At 39.1% G+C, this 18,445-nt stretch overlaps 2 protein-coding genes across 2 annotated transcripts; one reads left to right on the forward strand and one right to left on the reverse strand.

The window, feature by feature from the left end:
* Positions 1–1,938: 1,938 nt before the first annotated feature.
* Positions 1,939–5,933, reverse strand: K444DRAFT_661212 (ankyrin; the record flags this gene model as incomplete). The annotated part of the gene is made up of 2 exons (XM_024886555.1): positions 1,939–5,746; positions 5,800–5,933. 2 exons carry the CDS (start codon positions 5,931–5,933, stop codon positions 2,053–2,055), a joined length of 3,828 nt encoding a protein of 1,275 aa, XP_024740041.1. The 3' UTR covers positions 1,939–2,052.
* Positions 5,934–9,458: 3,525 nt separating this feature from the next.
* On the forward strand, positions 9,459–12,394 carry K444DRAFT_584796 (uncharacterized protein). Its single transcript, XM_024877887.1, has 4 exons — positions 9,459–9,852; positions 10,011–10,286; positions 10,338–10,542; positions 10,592–12,394. The coding sequence occupies exons 1-4, from the start codon at positions 9,760–9,762 to the stop codon at positions 12,070–12,072; spliced, it is 2,055 nt and encodes a 684-aa protein (XP_024740042.1). The 5' UTR covers positions 9,459–9,759; the 3' UTR covers positions 12,073–12,394.
* The last annotated feature ends 6,051 nt before the right edge of the window (positions 12,395–18,445 follow it).

Below are 18,445 nucleotides of genomic sequence, written 5' to 3' on the forward strand. Positions count from 1 at the left end.
TCCTGCGCGGATCCCGCGACGGGAGGTGGAGAGCCTCCGGTTGATAGAGTTGGAGTTGTTGGAAATAGAGCGTGGTTGATTCGTGGAGGGCAAAAGCGGCAAAAGCGGGGAATGGCTTGGATAGGGAGTGTCGGTGTTCCCGACTCGCATTGCCGGTGAATTGGCCGTGCATTCGAAAACCAACCCCCTTTTTGATCGACTCTGTAGTGGACGGCCATGGTTTCGCCGAAGTAAAATCGTAGCTCAGCCATGATAATGAGCGTCTCATCTAGCGCTCCTAGCTTACCTCATTGTGTTGATCAGAAAATTTGGGGGTTTCGAATAGGGTCCGTTTGGATTTGAGAAGACATGAATTCATTCAATTAGAAAGATCGAATCCTACTATGAATTAAGCTTAGACAAGAAGCTGTAACTTTCCCGCAGTGTTATTCTTTTAAAGTAATATGACTAAAACAGCTAAAAGGGCGGGGAGGATCATCTGGTGAGGTTGCTGATGTTCTCTGATTGTTTGTCTAGCGTCTCATTTGAATCATCAGAATCTCTTTGAACCGCGGTGATGATTTCTCAGATGACGAAGTCAATACCTACATTTCCTTCCCGCTAGGATGCCTTGTGGAAAAAGATTCGGGAGAAGCGGATTTAAGGGGTAGCGAGGTCGCTAACCAAACCGAGCTAAGTCCGTTAGCGACATCTGCCCCCTTTTATTCAAGCGATATATGTTGCGCAATTGCCAAGGAATCTAAGGACAATGTTCAGAAGCAGGAAACTTCAACTCAGACTTGGAGAAATCAATTCTAACTCTCATGTCCGGACTAGTTAACACAATTCTTAGTGCACTCCACTTGGTCATTCATCGCCTGGCCAGCAATGAGATGGTTGCATTAAATTCGATTATCCCTGCTTAGTGAGCCTGACTGCTGGACAGTCGCAGAGGTTCTTTCAGGCACTGGAGCCAGTTCAGCACCATGAAAACACCTTGGAGGATGAGCTCCAGTGCTTCTGCTACTAGCCCCCTATCGGCTTGAATTTCCCCATTCACGACAGAAGTTACTGCACTGGAAAAGGAATGCTCTCGCTCCCCATTTTTTCCGGGCAACATACTGTATCCAACAATGTTCATTCAGCGCCAAAATTTGCTGACTTATTCAGCGCACTCGAACAAACTAGTTGGATTTATTAATAACTCGGGTATCCTGGAAGTGGACCGGAGAGCTCCCTGAGTCATTCAATTAGATTGGGCCCGCCCTGGTCATCGAATTACCGAGCGTGAGTCTCTATGCCATGCTTGAGGTACTGCGAGCACCTTATCCGATTCCATCAAACGCATACCCGTTCGTACCTCCCACCAACATTCGCAGCAGGCAATTCCATCATTGAACTGCTCCAGGGAGCTCCTCACCAGCACATTGTCCTTGTTGAAGAATACAACAACACCATCGAGGCGTTTGCAAATCAGTATAACCTATTGACGTGGGTGCAATTGCAGTTCAAGATCAAAATAATTCAATTCACTGAGTTACGAGACGGAGCGCGACGTTAAGTCCGACTATTAAAGGATACGGATTTAGTATACTAGAATTTAGAGTATAGAGACCTTTCACACTTAAACCAAAGCAGTCTAAATTACAGTGCTGTCTATATTTTGGTCTTCTTCGGTTTCAAGTACACGAATTTGCACTGGAACGTAGAGTTGTGATGGCGCGCACAAATTTATGTCGGGAGGGGATCTGTGATGGTTCTGACCGTCAAACTTGGTTTAGACGCAGTTCGGACCCGACCCTGAAGTTTAAGCTTGAAAATACTCAAAACTCTAATTGGAACCATCGGATGAAGGCTGTAAGTGAGTGATATTGTGATTTTATGATGTTGAGATTTCATGTTAAATGCTCCTCGAGATCAAGTCTATTCTGATCTCAGGACTTTATTATCGCACCAAAAGAAAGAATTGTCGAACCCGAGACGAAATTGGGGAAAAGCTTTGAGTGCTTCAACTCCTAACAAACCGAAGCATTCATTGTATTCATACCAAAGAGTGTTACATAGGAGAAAGTCTTAGTAAGCTAACCATGGCACGCCATAGTCTTCTGAGTCGAGTCTATCCACAGAAAAACCAGACAGCTCTGCGACCAAGTCCCTGCATCCTAGATGCCCATTGCTCTGTGCAAAGTCCATTGCCCTAAGACAGTGTCGCTCTTGAAATCCTGTGCCATCCAAGGAAAACTCCTTGGCTCTCCACAGGAATTGGACCATGTCAAGCCGGCCATGTTCTGCTGCTCCTTCCAAGGGCCACCTTCCATTTACTTTTGAGGGCAGCGCGTGTAGGGGGGCCCCTTGCTCGAGAAGCTCTGCTGCCACGTTGCAATTCCCTGAGATGGCTGCAAACTGCAGAGCCGTCCCGCCACTGCGGATTGCCGGCTCCCCATTCACGTCTGCGCCGAGTTCCAGTAGTAGGCGAACCATGTCGAGGTCCCCTAGCTCAGCAGCGTGCTGAAGCGGTGTCTGCTTGATGAAAAGATGGGTCTTCTTGTTCACATCGGCTTTGTATTCCACCACCAATAGGCGAATGAGGTCTTCTCGTCCTGTTTCGAGAGCAAGCATAATTGCTGTTTGGCCAACTCGGGGTTCGATATCCATGATTCTTGCAACGCCGTCGGGATCAGAACCTTCTCGAAGGAGCCGATTAACCGCCCCGAGATTGGTTCCGCAAAAGTCAGGTAAACCAACGATGGCTAGCCCGAGAGGTGTGAGCATATCTTCGTAAGCACGATAAAGATCGCCATCGGGGACTCCTCTAGGTATCTCGGCGACGATCAAATTAACTAACCCGTTCTCCAGAAGAGTATCCAGTATCTCGGCATTGCCGGGGCGTTCAGCCATGACGAACTTCAGAATGTGAGCACCAATACATTTCCGAACCCTCCGCTGTTTTCTATCCTGCCCAAAGAGGAACAGAAACATATCAGTACGATCCGGTATGGCCGCTTTTAGGACCTCGCCGTCCAAGGGATCAGCGCCATATTGAAGGAGAAGATCAACCATCTCAACCTGACCCATCCTGATGGCGCTTGCAAGACATGAATTCCAGGGCAAATCATCCCTATATGAAGTAGATTCCAACAAGTTTTCGAAAAATGTTACATTATTTGTTTTCATGCACTGCATACATATGTTGTGAAACGGAATCCTGTCCCTGAGGAATGACTGGTCCGGAAATACGAATGCCAGATCCGAGATGATTGACGTATCAAACCAGCTGGCCACCTCGTTCGGTATGTCGCTACGGGACAAATACTCGATATCGGCACTTAAGAGGGACCGCACTAATTTGTGATCTCGCTTCCCGAGAGCAGCGTGAAGAGTGCTAGGATCATCCGAGTTACGGTTACGGATGGATATGGATTGTGCGCCGGCCGATAACAAAAAATTTGCCACGTCATCATGGTCATTTTCGAGGGCAAGCCGTACCGCATCCCACGTGGTCCGGTATTGGTGTGATGAGCTAGAAGCCCGCTTCAGTAGCAACTCCATATAAAGCATGTTTCCTCCCTCAGCCGCCGCGAGTATCAGAGCCTCTAAACGGCTTCCCTTTGCGAGGTTATTGAGAGCACCGGCTTCCTCCAACAGCTTGATCAAATCGGCATTCCCCATCCGCACGGCCTCGGCAAGCGGCGTCGTGGGTGGGGGGTATACAAGCGGCCGTTCGTCAATAATATGAGCTGGAGGATCGAGCTCCGGCATGGGGTTAAAGTCAAGAACAAGTCTGATAAGGTTCTTATTCCCAGACCTAACTGCAGCACTCAATATTCTTGTGGTTGACGGCAAGCGGCCAATGAGGACTTGAACAAGTTGGAAATGTCCTCTTTTCGCACCATCGATAGCGGCGTATTCTAGTGACTCCGACCACCTTTCAAGGCACTTTGAGCATCCAGATCCTTCACAGAATTCTATGGTGTTCTGAAGGATGGTTGCGGCGGTGCTATCATCTACTACATTTGCGATCCTGCAGAGTAAACTATAACGCGGATCATTGGACCAGGCGGTATTGGGTTCGAAAAAAGCCTGGTGATCTGTCGGCGGTATGCTTCGGGCAAAGAGAGAAACAATCTCGTTAGTTGGGATTAGCCCCAAGGTATCACTTAGAAAGCGAACATCGACTTTAGATCCTTTCCCGATGAGAAACTCGATCGTATCAATCAGCCCTGGTGTTGCCGTAAATGCTCTTGAATAGGGTGGCCCAGCATCTGGCCACAGTAATTTTCTGAGCGCACCACCGTTAACTCCATCTTTATGCGTTTTATTGACGTCGGCATCAGCCTCCACAAGGATTCGAATGAGCCCGAGTGCCTTGAGACTTGCTGCTCGCTCCACCGGGGTGTACCTTCTATTCCGAAAGAAGCAGACCGTATCATTGACGTCAACCAACTTGCGTTGAAGGAGCAGCTGGACGATGCGCTGATCTTTCGCCTCAATCGCGGCTCGAAACATGTTGTCCGCCAGTGTCCTTGCAGTGAACTGCGGCCCTTCCTCCAAAATCTGGAGCAACAACTTGTTGGTGCTGAAATGACCCATGGCCTTCAGGATATCCTCCATCGGGATATGATCTAGTCCGACGAAGCCGTTCATCATGGAGAAGAGCAAAATTCTGAAAAGGCGAGTCTCGGTCATTTGTTGTTCAGAGATGATAGCAGTACTCTCTCCTGGGAGGAGCTTGCCAAGCTTCTGAAGAGGGTTTTGACAGTCAGGTGGACGTTGGACCATCGATATAGACCCGGAAGAGAAGGAGTTTTCCAAGAACCTGAGAGCAAAATTACCAGACAAAGAAGCTCCAAGCCGTCGCTGGGTAGAGGATTCGCTATTGGTGGAAATAATATCCCGGGAACGCAAGTATTCTTCGAATTTGGAGAAGGGCAGTCCCTTCAGCCATTGCTTAGTGAAACCAGTGGGGGGAAACTTGACGTAGTCGAAAATTCCACCTTCGAGGGTTCCGTTCTGTGTAGGAAGTTGTGCGCTGGTGGAGAGACGGCTCTCTCCCTGAGTTTGTTCTGCGTTGAACCCAAAGAAGTGGTCAACGTCCGGGAAAAGTTGGGATGGGCTGATAGGACTGGCTCGACGCATCAGGCTGGTTCCTAAAGGGCTCACATTGGCGTTTGCACGGATTTGCCAATTCCTGTCCAAACTTGAATTCAAATCCAACCCAAGCATCTCGTGACCACCTACGTCGAACAGAGCAGTTTGCGGCTCGCAATCCGTGTGAGGATTGAAGTCAAGATTCCACCAGAACGACATAGGGTCATCGAGCTCTGATGAGAATAGCCTAGCTGAGTCCGCCGGGTCGAATTGCGCAGAGGCTTCTCCGAGACGCAAAAGGGCGGACTCGGGACTAGACGAAGCGCCATGAAGGTCTGGAAGCCGCGTCACGTCGTGTGTTTGTTGTCTGGGAAGTCCCGGACTTAGAGCTGCCCGCGATACCTGTTCCACGGAAGGGCCAGCAGAGGAGCTAGCCATCCGGATCAGAGGATGCGATGATGCTGAGTCACGGCTGGCTTGTCCCAGTGTTGCGCCAGGTGTTTTTTTGAGTCGTCGCAAAGCTCTTTGAATGCTCGGCTGCGTTTTCATATAGCCTGAAGAAGTTTTCAAGACTGTTGCGGTTATATTGTCAGGTTCTTTTAAGAGCTCCTGCCACTGTTCCCGCTTCAGGTTCTTGTGGATGCCCCAAAGCCTGAGTTTCGCCTCGTATTGTGACTTGCTATAAGAATCATCAGAACGGCAGGCATAACTGCCTGGACTGTTTCTACTTACGTTGCTTCAAAGTTGTATTTTTGTTTCATCTCCTCAATGACTTCAATAAGGGGTTTCTGGGCGAACAGACCTTTGATGACTTCTCTGTGGCGCTCCCATTCCTCTGCTGGAATCGCGCGTTTTCTGGGAGCCATCGCTGAATAATGATAGGGAGCCGCAGCCTGATACCGAATCGCAAAGCAGAAAAATGGAGATCGCAAAAGATTATCAAGTGGGGAAAACAAACCCAAACCTAAGGTCTATCAACTGGTCTGATTAAGTATTGGGCAAGCAGATCGTTGACACAAAAATTGAAGGCAAGGGAACGTGTGGGCAAAGTACGCAAACAGTGGAAGCAGGTCAAGGCAAGGTCGGCAGCCTTATACAATAATTCGAGTGGCTCGCGCACCGCCCGATCTCGAGCTGTTCAAGTGGCTGCGCCAGCGCCAATATGCAGCCCGACGTCGCCATTGCAGCCCTGCCTCCGCTGCCTCTTCGAGAGCCAATAAGCCGCCGTCCAGGTTTTGTCACGGTTTTGTCACGGTTTTGTTCCGGTTTTGTTCATAACAAGCCGGGCGAGCTGCAGGGCCATTTCCTTCCAATCATCGCTTCCCCTGGTTTTGTCAACTTCCTCCTGTGGTGTTCCCTTCCCTGCCTTGGCTAAGACTGTTATCATGTCAGCCTGCAAGGACGCAAGACGCCTGAGGAAAGTCCTGCGCGAGGCTGCGTGCACCTGTACTACTAAATTCTTACGCCTAGCATCTTGCTTTGCTCGATCTTGCATTTGAAGAGAGTTGTCACGTGAGAGTCACGTGACAGGAGTTTGACAATCTCATTTGGAGGTATAAACCTCCCTGGTAAGCATACTATTGCAGAGAGCAAGAAATAGTGATTGCATAAATGGTTGTCTGATTAAAAGAAGCTCTGAGGGAGCCTCTAGATCTAGCTAAATAAAGGGGAGCTGCCGAGTAAGCTGAGCTAAGCTCCCTACCGTATTATCTGGCGTATATGACCCCCCCCCTCGTTCAGGACCACCCCCTAATAGAAGACCATTTCCAGAGCAATTCCTCAAGCAATAGCTTAGTAATAGAAGACCATGGTCTTATATTACTAAGCTATTTCTTAATTGGCTAGTTTGAGGTAATTCAAGTAATCTCCTAGCAGATTTCTCAGCTAATTCTCAATGTATATAATTTGTGGCACATAATATCAAGAGCAATTGGTGGTGCGGGTGGGGTTTTAGGAGGGAGAATGAGAGAAGAATAAAGGGATGAGGAATTAGGGGGGTAAGCACAACACCATACACTAAGCGGTTTTTAGTGGGATCGATGTATTACTAGACCCTCTCAGGCTTAAGACCATTCCCTGACGAATTATTCAGATGTGGAACGGGCTATAAGACCATGGTCATATACACCAGATAATACGGTAGTACCCGTACCCGTACGACACATACATTCTTACGCTTAAGGCGTCACTGCCACAATCCGCTTTACCTTCAGTTTTGGCCTTCCCTTAACCAAAGTCACCCTAAAACACATTCGACAGGAGCCTTCACAAAACGCCATTGAAATCCTTGACACGGACACCAAATTTTAACCTTTATGAATCAGGGCCATCTTTGGTTTTCACGGGTCAGGTTTCAGTGGGGGAAATCCGATTGTTTGGTACGAATATTGCCAGAGCTTGAGGGGCTGCAATGCCTTAGTACATAGGTACATACCTCCCAGAGAGGTTAGGAAAAGGTAGTGCCATCTCGCCCCTGAACCCTAGCTCCATGTTTGGATGTTTTTGTTTCTTTTCACGCTTAGTGTTTTCAAGACAGCTTCGTAGCGGGACATGGCATTCATCTCAGCGAAGAATTGCCCATCCTGGGTATTTCCATCACGGCTTCCAAATCACAATCGAGTTGCCGCAGAGTCCAGCTGAATCTGGTCTGGGCAGCGACTATTGTCGGCGAGGCAGAAAGTGGTATAAAGCAGGGCCTTGTGGCGGGCAACCCTGCCCAAGCCGACATAACCGTGACATAACCGCAAACCAAATCCACAAAACCTCATGCAAAAACCAGTAACAAAACCGTCCATCTCAACGAACACATAAACTTGCCGATTCAATCATGGAAGCCGAAACGTCTTACGAGAAAATATATCACATTTTGCATCAACATCCTCGGACCACAACTGCTGCATCATCTTGTACGCAATCCGGTTTTAGCTCATTCTTCCCTTGAAGGCCAGTCAACCAATCAACAACCGCTTGCTGTTCTACATCAACTCAACTATGTCTACCACTTCCAAATTCTCTTACTTCCAGCTATCGGGCGACCAGAGCAGGTACGTGTACCCAATTAACTTCAATCATTTCTAAGATCTACGGAAAGCAGTCAAACAATCTAACTATCTTCTAGTCACCAGAAAGACGAGCAGTCCTACCAGATGCGGCAATATCTCCAAGCCGACCCAACCGTGACTGAGCGTCTTGCCCAATCAGCTACTTCTATGAAAGAGGGAAAGAAGTACGGCGCGGAGGGATTTATAAAGAAGCTCAAGAAGCGGGTGGCGGACCTGGAGGAGGTGATTCAAAGCGGTGGCTCTAGCGCGGCTTAATAGAAAGTGGAAAGCTCCGAGTACAACAAAGGTAGTACGGAGGGCTCTCTGTACATTACTAGGAAATGGGGCTATAAACAAACATTAATTGATTTGACTTGATTTGATTTATTCATATTACTATTTAATCTTGCGACAGGACTTGCACCAACGCGCCTACGTCTCTGCGGGCTTGGTGCGTATCAGCGATGCGGTTTTATTACAGCGATACAGTCGTTTTTATAATAACTTCCACAATTTTACAAATTCAAAAAATCGCAAGAAGCCAAAAGTTATATAATTATCATGCGTACCTCTATATAGGCTTTTTTTTTTAAGATCCTGTATTGTGTCGTGAATTTATTAAAAATTATAAAAAAAGTTGTTAGGGGGAAAAAAGCGACCGTATCGCTGATTTTCGACTGTGTCGCTGACCCGCAGTAATAGTCGACTTGACGTTGCGCTAAAGAGGCCCTTCCCTTCAGTCGGGGAAAGCGAGTTAGCCCGTTTCAGCGTTTTTCACCTTCTAGAAATATATATTAGGAAATAGTTATAAGAAATCTAATTAATACGTTTTATTCGCCATCTCATAGTTACCCATCGCATACTTAAGAGCTAGAGTTTTTAGTGCGTAGATAAAAACCTATAATTACTAGAAAAGTCGTGGGTGCGATACTCGCGAGAAAATCGTGTATTGATTCTTGATGTTCCTCGCGAAAAAATTTGGTGTGAAATCACAACAAAAGTTGCGGGGCAAACTCACTTTCGCGGGCCAACTCGCTTTCCCCGACTAAAGGGAAGGGCCTCTTCAGCGCGACGTCAAGTCCGACTATTAATACCAGGGGCCCATATTGGTGCGAGCATGGCCGCACGATATTACTTGTAAACAATATCATAACTCAGTCCCATCGAAGGGAAATATGACTTTCATTTCGTCAAGCGCGTCTAGCGTTCCTGCGCTTTTTGGATGCTGGGAGCAAGGCTAGGCCTGTGGGAAAGAGGAATGAGGAGGAACCTTCCCTTTTCGAGCTCCTTCATCAAACCTTCAAGTCTCCTTCGCAGCATTCCGTCCTCCCACAACCCTGCCGGACTTCAATCGTTTTGCCTTGAGTTCCCTCCAACCTCCATCGCAGCTGGTGACCAGAACTACGCATTCGGCCCGCGTGCCAGCGAAGTCTCCAGGACCGCGCCTGGGGAACTGCGCCACCACCTCAACTCTGTCGCCGAGCCTCAGCCCCTGTTTCAAAGCTGCGGAACGGTGAATCGCGTCTGGTTCAACAGCCAACGAGCGCCGTCATGCGCCGCTGCTGCGCCTTGCTGGCATTAATGGAAAGGCTGGCGGAAAAAAGATGTCATCTTTCTTGGACAATTGTTTCACGGTTGAGGGCGATGTGAAATGCTGTCTCTTGTTGTTTACTTGTGTCTCCGGCCTGCGCTGGCGGTTCCGCTTCCGAATGTTACGATTAAGGATACAGGAGTCGCTCCATCTGTAGGTATATCCCACGGTTCTGCTTTCGCTCTTCCTTTACCTCCCCCACTGGAAGAATTTGCGAGCTGTTGTCATCTCATTTTCCAGTCTCAATGTATTCCAAGTTGCTACACTTGGAGATTCTTCTTTTAAGATCATTGCTGACTCGGGATCCTCAGTGGGTTGATGATCCGTCGGGTAGAGGGACTTGGAATCTGCTTTACAGTTGTGGATTTACTCTCGTCTTATGCGTCTGGACATCTATTCATCTCAATGTTCCTCCACCTCGTGAATCTGCTTGGCTTGGTTGGCGGCGGAAGTTAAAATGGGTTGTCATCGCTCTCTTCGCACCTGAGATTGTGGTCTTTACGGCTTTCCAACAGTGGCTTACGGCGAGATTTTTTTTGAAGGAGTTGAAGAACCTTCGCAAAGCGATCCCCGCTAAGAATTCACAGGTACATGGATTCCGTGCTTGTTATTTATTGGACTGACGAAAGCATTGGCAGGCCGAAGCTTCCCAAGCTGAATACCCGTTTGACATGACATACGCTTATTATGCTGTTATGGGTGGATTTGCAGTCAAAGTTGATCACTTGCACAATACCCTCGATCGGGCGACTCTTACGACAAATGGCATCCTGCTCCTTGCACAGCACGGCCATTACTTTACCCTCTCCAAAGAGACGATTTCCGACAAGAGCAAAGCCAACTGTATGTCTGCGCCGTGTGGTTAATCCTGACGACTTTCTGACTTTCTCAGATCTTGCCAAAGGGCTCGTGTGCGTCCAGGTTCTCTGGGTGGCAGGCCAAGCGATTGAACGGAAGATCGCGGGATTTCCAATCAGCCTTCTTGAATTTCACACATTGGTCCACGTATTCTGTGCCATTGTTATGTACACGCTGTGGTTTCGAAAGCCTTACGATATCAACGAACCCACCGTCGTCCCAACCGAGGACTTTCCTAATGCTCTCGCATTTATTGTGGCCAGTTCGAGGTGGGCTGGAGCCAGTGGATTCCAGAAGATCTCTGATTTTCGTTCGCACGAGTGGTTCGAGAGCTTTTACAGTAAGTTACCTAGGAGCCAAGATCCAAAGTTTATGTTCTACAGAAACTTAAAGACCACGCCTCAAGCATGGAAATCCGAGATCGACATGTATGACAGATCCAGAGGCAGAGAAATACCGCTAGAAAAGAATGACAACCGCATTCGAAACCATCTAGTCCGTCTTCCCTTCTACTCGAACCACAAAGCGGGAAATCTGGGAGGCCTTCCTTACATCCCGAACCCCGAGGGGGTAGGATTAGGAAGTGCCAAAAGAGAAAACAGCGCGTTTATCATCGCACGAGACCTCGAGTCTCCTTACTTCGCTGGAGAGGCCGTTGTGAAGAGTTTTAAGCCAGCAAATGGTGCTCCTGAAGTTCTTGCTTTTCAAAGCGGCCAGGCTCTTAGTTCGGGGCTGGGACCTAATATCAATTGGTATCCAAGTGGGAAGAGAAATTACGGATCTGGAGTTCGTGTGGGCCTGTCCCAGAAAGATCTTAATAGGCTCAGCATGGCTGGCAACTTCGCTCAGGAGCTCCTGGATGGGAAAGACGACTCGCGATTTCAAACAAATTCGCTCAAGCCTTCATTCCGGGATATCACAGAGAAGCCTTTCAACCCTTTCGAGGCACGACGTATTCGGCCCTACGGGGAATCCCTAATCAACCAGAGGCAAAGTAACTTTTTTGACTTGCAAGAGTTCACCGATCTCTTCAATATATTCGGCAAGCGTGGCGATCTTTATCTCTACACGCTACTTGCTCTCGCGGTCATTGTCATTCCCGCCGCCTATGGCGGGATACACCTTTCTGCCATAAATTCTTTATTCCCAACCGAAATCGAACTAACACTTTGGAAATCGTCGTGTTTCATCCTCCTTGGGTTCGCGGGTCTTATAATCGCTGGAATTGTTGGAATCTTCGCATTTTTTAAGTCTATGGATGCATGGCATATGTTGGTGGAATATCAGCCTTTTCGCAGTATGACCTTGAATCTCGAGGTGCCAGATTGGCTGGAAACTGTTGCTTTAGTCTTGTTATGGATAGGTGCTGCCATTGCCATTATTTCTGTTGTCTTACTGTATATTGGCGCGAGGCTTTTCATTGTCATTGAGTCATTCATTTCGTTGAGGCATGTACCAGTTGGTGTTTATCTGACGCCCAACACAAATTTCATGAGCTACATACCCCATTTGTAGTTATGTTTATTATTTAGATCTCGTTTACAATTTCAGAAGCTGCGCATTTTCAGATGAATATCAACATCATCTTGCAACTGATTCCTTTAACATTGGTTCTTTGCTACCCACTTCAAGACTGCTTTGTTGCAAGTGTTATGTCTGAGCTTTGGTTTGAATAAGAGAACAGGGTTAGCGAACGATATTAGACTGTTTGAATCCTTATTAACTCGCCAATTAGCTCATTGTCTGGGCTTTGACGTTTTGCGGCACTCTTGGGGAAAATAGGGTACAAACTTTACCTCTTCAGTTTTTAGCTCTTAATTAAAATAGAAGTTTTGAGCCTTGAAATAATAATTTTCCAAACTGCTGTACCTCTATTCTTAAGACTATTCTAAAATAGCTAAGAAGAGTATATAAATAGAGTTTATATAATATATCTTTACTTTAAAATTAATAATATATCGCGTTTTTCTTATAATTATTTATTTAGAATTTTAATTTCTATATCTTCTTTTTAATATTTAAAATATCTTATATTTATAACTTATTGAAATTCTTTTTAAAGGTAATAATTCTTAAATTTTAAATACTTTAATTATAGTATTATATTAGTTTAAAGCATTTTTATTACTTTATATTAATTCAAAATATAATTTAAAATAATAATATAAACTTGAGATTATTTATAAAAAAGCTTAATAATGTACGTAAAGATCGCAGAGTAGGGAGTTGCATTGAATGCTAAAAGAGTTTATTGAACTAGCTAGAAAAGAGCTTGAGTGAAGTGTGAAGCTTCAGGAAGTAAGTATACAGATTCTGACTAAGCAAAGCAATTGCGCTAGCCCCAAATCAGTAATTCTCACTGCAATACACCCCCCAGAAAGGCGCGATACCGTATTCTACCTGTTCTACCCAATTAGAGAGCTTTGAAATAGCAAAATTTGTCCGATATATAGGTTTTGTAGAGCTGTATTAATATTCCGAACCGAATAGACTTAGTATATATTATTTCCCCAGATTACCGAATTCCAGGGAAGCCCTATATAAACCCCTTCTTTCCACCAACTCCAGAGCCTCCAATCAAATCGCTCTTCTTCGACATCCTTCTAGAGCTCCCTTCTCAAGCTTCCGATTATTACAAATATAGCTTATACCGGTTCTACCTCTTCTTATACTACTATTAAATCGATTCCGGCTCGCAAATTCAAGGTATTTTCAACCCAAAATATATTCTTACTTTACTTTTTACTGACTTTGGATAGTATTAAGTAGCTTGCAAGTCTACTATAGGTATAGCTCTTAACTATTAATATAAAGCTTATATTTAATAGAATATCGAGATTCAGATTCCTGTAACGTCTTCTAATACTTCTAGTACTTCTCTACTAAAGATAAAGAAGTCTATACTAAAGCCTTATATTTCTTATTCTACTTATACTAGTCTCAAAAAGATCCCTTATATAGGTTACTATAAGTTCTCTATATTATTTCAAAGCTTATTTTAACTTAATATAGTCTCTTCTACTCTAAAAGGCAAGAGTAATAGTTCTTATTATAATACTATTAGTAGAGATTCTTATTACTAGAAGTATACTTCTAATTATTCTTATTCTATTATTCCGATCTCTTATATTTCTATTATATAGCTCTTTCTTACTAAACTCCCGACTACTAAAGATGTTATAAGCTCTCTTTTCTTAATTCTCTTTTATAGATTCTGACTTTTTTAAAGCATTTATCCGCTTTTAGGTACTCTATTTATATTATACTTGAGATTACCGAATCTAATAAAGAGAATAGTAGTAAGAGCTTTTCTGCTAAGATTTAAGAGGCTATTAAGAAAAATAAGAAGTAATTTAATTAGATAAAGGGCCTTTTATATAAGCTTATTAATACTATAATAGAGCGCCTTTAGATTTCCTGCTATTAGCTCTCAAGCTCTATTATTTTAATAGATTTTATAAATAAAAGATATAAATAAAAGTGTTTTTTTATATTATTTAATTATTTCGATTTTTACTTTAATATTCTAAAGATTTAATAAAGCTTTAAAGTTCTCGAATTTAAATTAAAATAGATTTTTTATAAGTCTATTTATAAATATACTATTTATTTAAAGATATAAAACTTAAAAGACGCTTTTATTATACTTTTAATATAGCTATATATTCTAGATATTAATATAATAGAGCTTTATAATAATTCTTTTATTCTTTCTAATAATTAATTAAATAATTTGCTTATTATTACAGAATATAGTTTAGAACTTTTTAAGATCTAAATATAGATCTCTAAATAGCCTCTAGAAAGCTATAGTTTCCTTTATTATATAAATAACTCTATATATCTCTAATTTGGTTAAAGAGATAGTTATAATACTTTATTAAATAGCTTTCTATAATATTAAACCTTTAAATAAAGAGATTATATACTTATAGCTCAATTATTATATATTTAGGTTATTTATATATAAAGTATTAGATATAATCTATAGCTATATCTCTTTATATTTCCTATTATACTAAATTACTAAAAACCGGGTTTTAAATAGATATTAGAAAGCTTAATCTATAGCTATAAAATACTTTAAAGCAGGGTTTATTAAGAACTGAAAAAGTACTAAAGTAGTAAAAGCTATATCCGGTCTAATTATAATTATAGTATAAAATAGTAATTTAACTTTTTTCTTATATACCTTAATTTAATATAGATAAGCTTAACTACTATATCTCTAAAGATTAATTTCAGATAATAGAATACTAGAGTACTTTCTATTTACTATTCTAAACTTTTTAGTAATCTTTTTAATATAGGTATTATAAACTAGCTAGAGCTTTTTAGCTTTCTAATTTCTAATTATATAAATCTCTAGAAACTATTCTATATATTATAAAGCTTATAAATTCTTTTAATCTAAGTAATAATTAATTAAATATATACTTTATTATTCTTATAATAAAATACTTAAAAGTTGTTTATATAAAAAATAATAAAGACCTTATAATCTATATTTATATAAATATAGGGCTTTTTATTAAGTCTAGAAAGTTCAATTCTTTTAAAAGTATTTGTTTAGTACTTATACTATAAAGCAAAAGAGTCTTATAGCCTATATAGAGCTTAATTTACCTCGATTATATAGCCTAATATCTTGAAACTATCTAATAGCTTATATACTATTATAGGCCTATTAGAATCTCTTTTTATATTAATAAATATATTTATAATATTAAATTACTTTATTTCCAGATTAAAATAAACTATAATTATACTAGCTACTTAAAAAGACTTTACTATAAGTATAGTAGTATATATAAATAGAAGTAATACTTTCTTTTAGAGATCTCTATAAACTACTAGCTTTAAGTAATACCGAATAATATATCTATTAAAATTAATTTTATATATAAATATTTATTTTAAAGAAATTAGAGATATATTTGCTTTATTACTAGAAATAATTCTCTAGTAATTTCGAGCTTTAAAGTTATTAATCTCTAGTTTAGTATCCGATTTAAAGTACTTTCTAGCTAGATATTTCTTTAGATTATTTTATATCTTTAGAGCTTTTAAAAGATTATTAATATAAATTTTTCTTATTATTAATTCAGAGCTCTCTACTCTAGATATATTCTTAATTAAACTACTACTATAATTATAGTATATATAGTCTTATAATTAAATTCCTTCTTATAATTCTCTAGCTAATTAGGCTAGAGAAATCCTAAAAGAAACTCTAAGTAGTTAATCTAATTTAATTCACCTATTATTTATAATAGTATACTTACTATAGTAATTATATTACTACTAGCTTTACCTGAATCTCTATTCTAATTATTTCTCTTATATAAATATATTTGAATTAGCTTATCTCTAGTTTTAATAATTGGCTTCTTTATTTATTTTCTCTTTAGTTTTACTATTTAATCTTCTATTTTAGCTGAGCTATTTACTCTTTCTATAAAGAATTCTTCTATTTCTATTAAGCTATCCGCTTATTCTATAGATAAGCTTTCTACTTTATTTATAGACCTTATTACTAGTTCTAAAAAGATTCTTTCCCGCTTTTATTAGTTTAGTATATTTTTCTAATAGTTCCGGTATATTCTATTATATTTCTCTCTATAATATTAAGCTTTCTTAAAAGCTTAATATCTTTATTTCTACTACTTCTAGGCTTTGGTATACTTTCTGGCTCTAAAGTACTTTATAAAGTTATAAGTTCTATTTCTAGTAAGGCTATAGAGCTTCTTACCCTCAAGTTATAATCTATTAATATATTTATAGGCTCTTTTAATTATTGGTTTATTTACTTATTATTCTCTAGTTTAGATTTATTTTCTATTTATTCTAATAAGCTATTATATTATAATTCCTTATTCTTAAAAATTAATTTAGTATTCTAAATCTTATTCTTTAGAAGTAGTTCTACTATATTCTTTATAATCTTTATATTATAGCCTTTAGTATATTTATAATTCTTTTTATAGAGAATATTTTTATTAAATATAATATTATATATAATAATTACTTTATTAAATATAAGAATCCAGATTTTATAAATATTAGATATAATATATTTAATTAAATATCCGATATATCTATATAATATAATCTTAAATACTTTTTTATTCTATTCTACTTTATAGTTTTTAATTATTAGATATATTTTAGAACTATATATATAGATTCTATTTTAATTAGGCCTGAAATTAACTATTATTTATATTATAAGCTCTGAATTATATTAATGAAAATAATTATAGAACTATAAATTAAGTACTTTATTTAATATTCTTTAGTTATTTATATATAAGGAACTCTAATTAAATAAGTAGATTAGAGCTATATAAACCTTTCCCGCTATAGCTTTTCAGGCAAATTAGCTATTAAATATATTATAATAGCCTTATTTATAATCTTTTATTCTATTTATTTAATACTACTATTTGGCTTATATATATATAAAGAAGAAAGCTTAATTTTAATATTTTATTTCTTTATTTAGATCTAATAAACTAATATTTCTTAGATTAGAATAATTGCTTTCTTTTAATTATACTTAATATAAGTAATTAAAAGATTATATTATCTATATATTTATAGCTTAAAATCCCTAATTATATTAAATACTATTAAACTTCCTTTATTTAGTAGAAGATATCTAAAGAGCTTTCTACTAAATTTGTCCTTAATTATTAGAATTTAGCTCGAACTATTATAACTATTTAAGTAATTAAATAAGTTCTATAAAATTCTCTAAAATAATTAAGTAAACTTTCTCTTAGTTAGCTTATATAAAATTACTTATCTAATATATATCTGAGTATAAAATTCATATATAATTCTTATTAGTTCATTAATTTTTATATTATATATATAATTAATAAGCTTTTATAGAGCTTTATAAGCTAAATACTATAGTATAGCAGGCTATACTCTTTAAAAATCGCGTTATTTTAGCGGTTTTAAGGTTTTGGTTATATAGTAAAGGCTATAGCCTTTTATATATAACTTATAGAAATTATATAAGAAAGCTGGTTTTCTATAATTCTAGAGAATAATTCCTCCTTAGTATTTAATTAATTAAGCTTTTATATACTATATATTATTTATACTTTACTATTTATACTTTTAATTTTATTATTTTACTATTAAGTTATATTTTATACTCTAATATACTTTATATAGGTTTTTGTCTTATTATAATTTCTCTTTTATATATTTTATAATAAGTAATATAAAGAAGATTAAAACTTTATAGTTAAGGTAATACTTTTATAAAGTTCTGAGGGATTTCTATAAGGCGGATTATTAGCTTAATAAGTTCGGAAAGAAAAAGGGCTATTATAATACTTTAAGTCTAAAGCCGAAATATTAAGGATATATAAGTATTAATCTTAGTATCTTATATTAATTTCCGATATATTTAGTAACTTGAATATAAGTTAGCTATAAGATATAATTACTAGTATAGTATATAGAAATAGTAGAAATAGAGGCTAACTATAAAAGGAAAAGAAGCAGAGGAAATAGAATAAGAAATATTATACTAAGATAGTATAAGTTAGACCTTAGTTAGAAACAGACTTTAGTATATAGAAATAAAATTATATTATTAATTTATATATTATTTTTAGTTATAGTAAAAGCCGGAATTAAAGTAGCTTTAATTTTAGTAGTAAAGCTTGCTTCTAAGTCCAAAAAGAATATCTAAAATAGGAAATACTTTTAATTTCAAGTAAAATAGTAAATAGAAATCGGAAATAAGAATTAAAAAGAAATCGGAAATAAGAAATTATATAGATAATCTAGAGAAGCTTCTAGAGAAAGAAAGAGATACTAAATAAAGATAAAAAAGAGAATTTAAAAAAATCAGAAAAATTAGTAA

Source organism: Hyaloscypha bicolor (assembly GCF_002865645.1).
Source record: "Hyaloscypha bicolor E unplaced genomic scaffold K444scaffold_52, whole genome shotgun sequence".
NCBI lineage: Eukaryota > Fungi > Ascomycota > Leotiomycetes > Helotiales > Hyaloscyphaceae > Hyaloscypha > Hyaloscypha bicolor.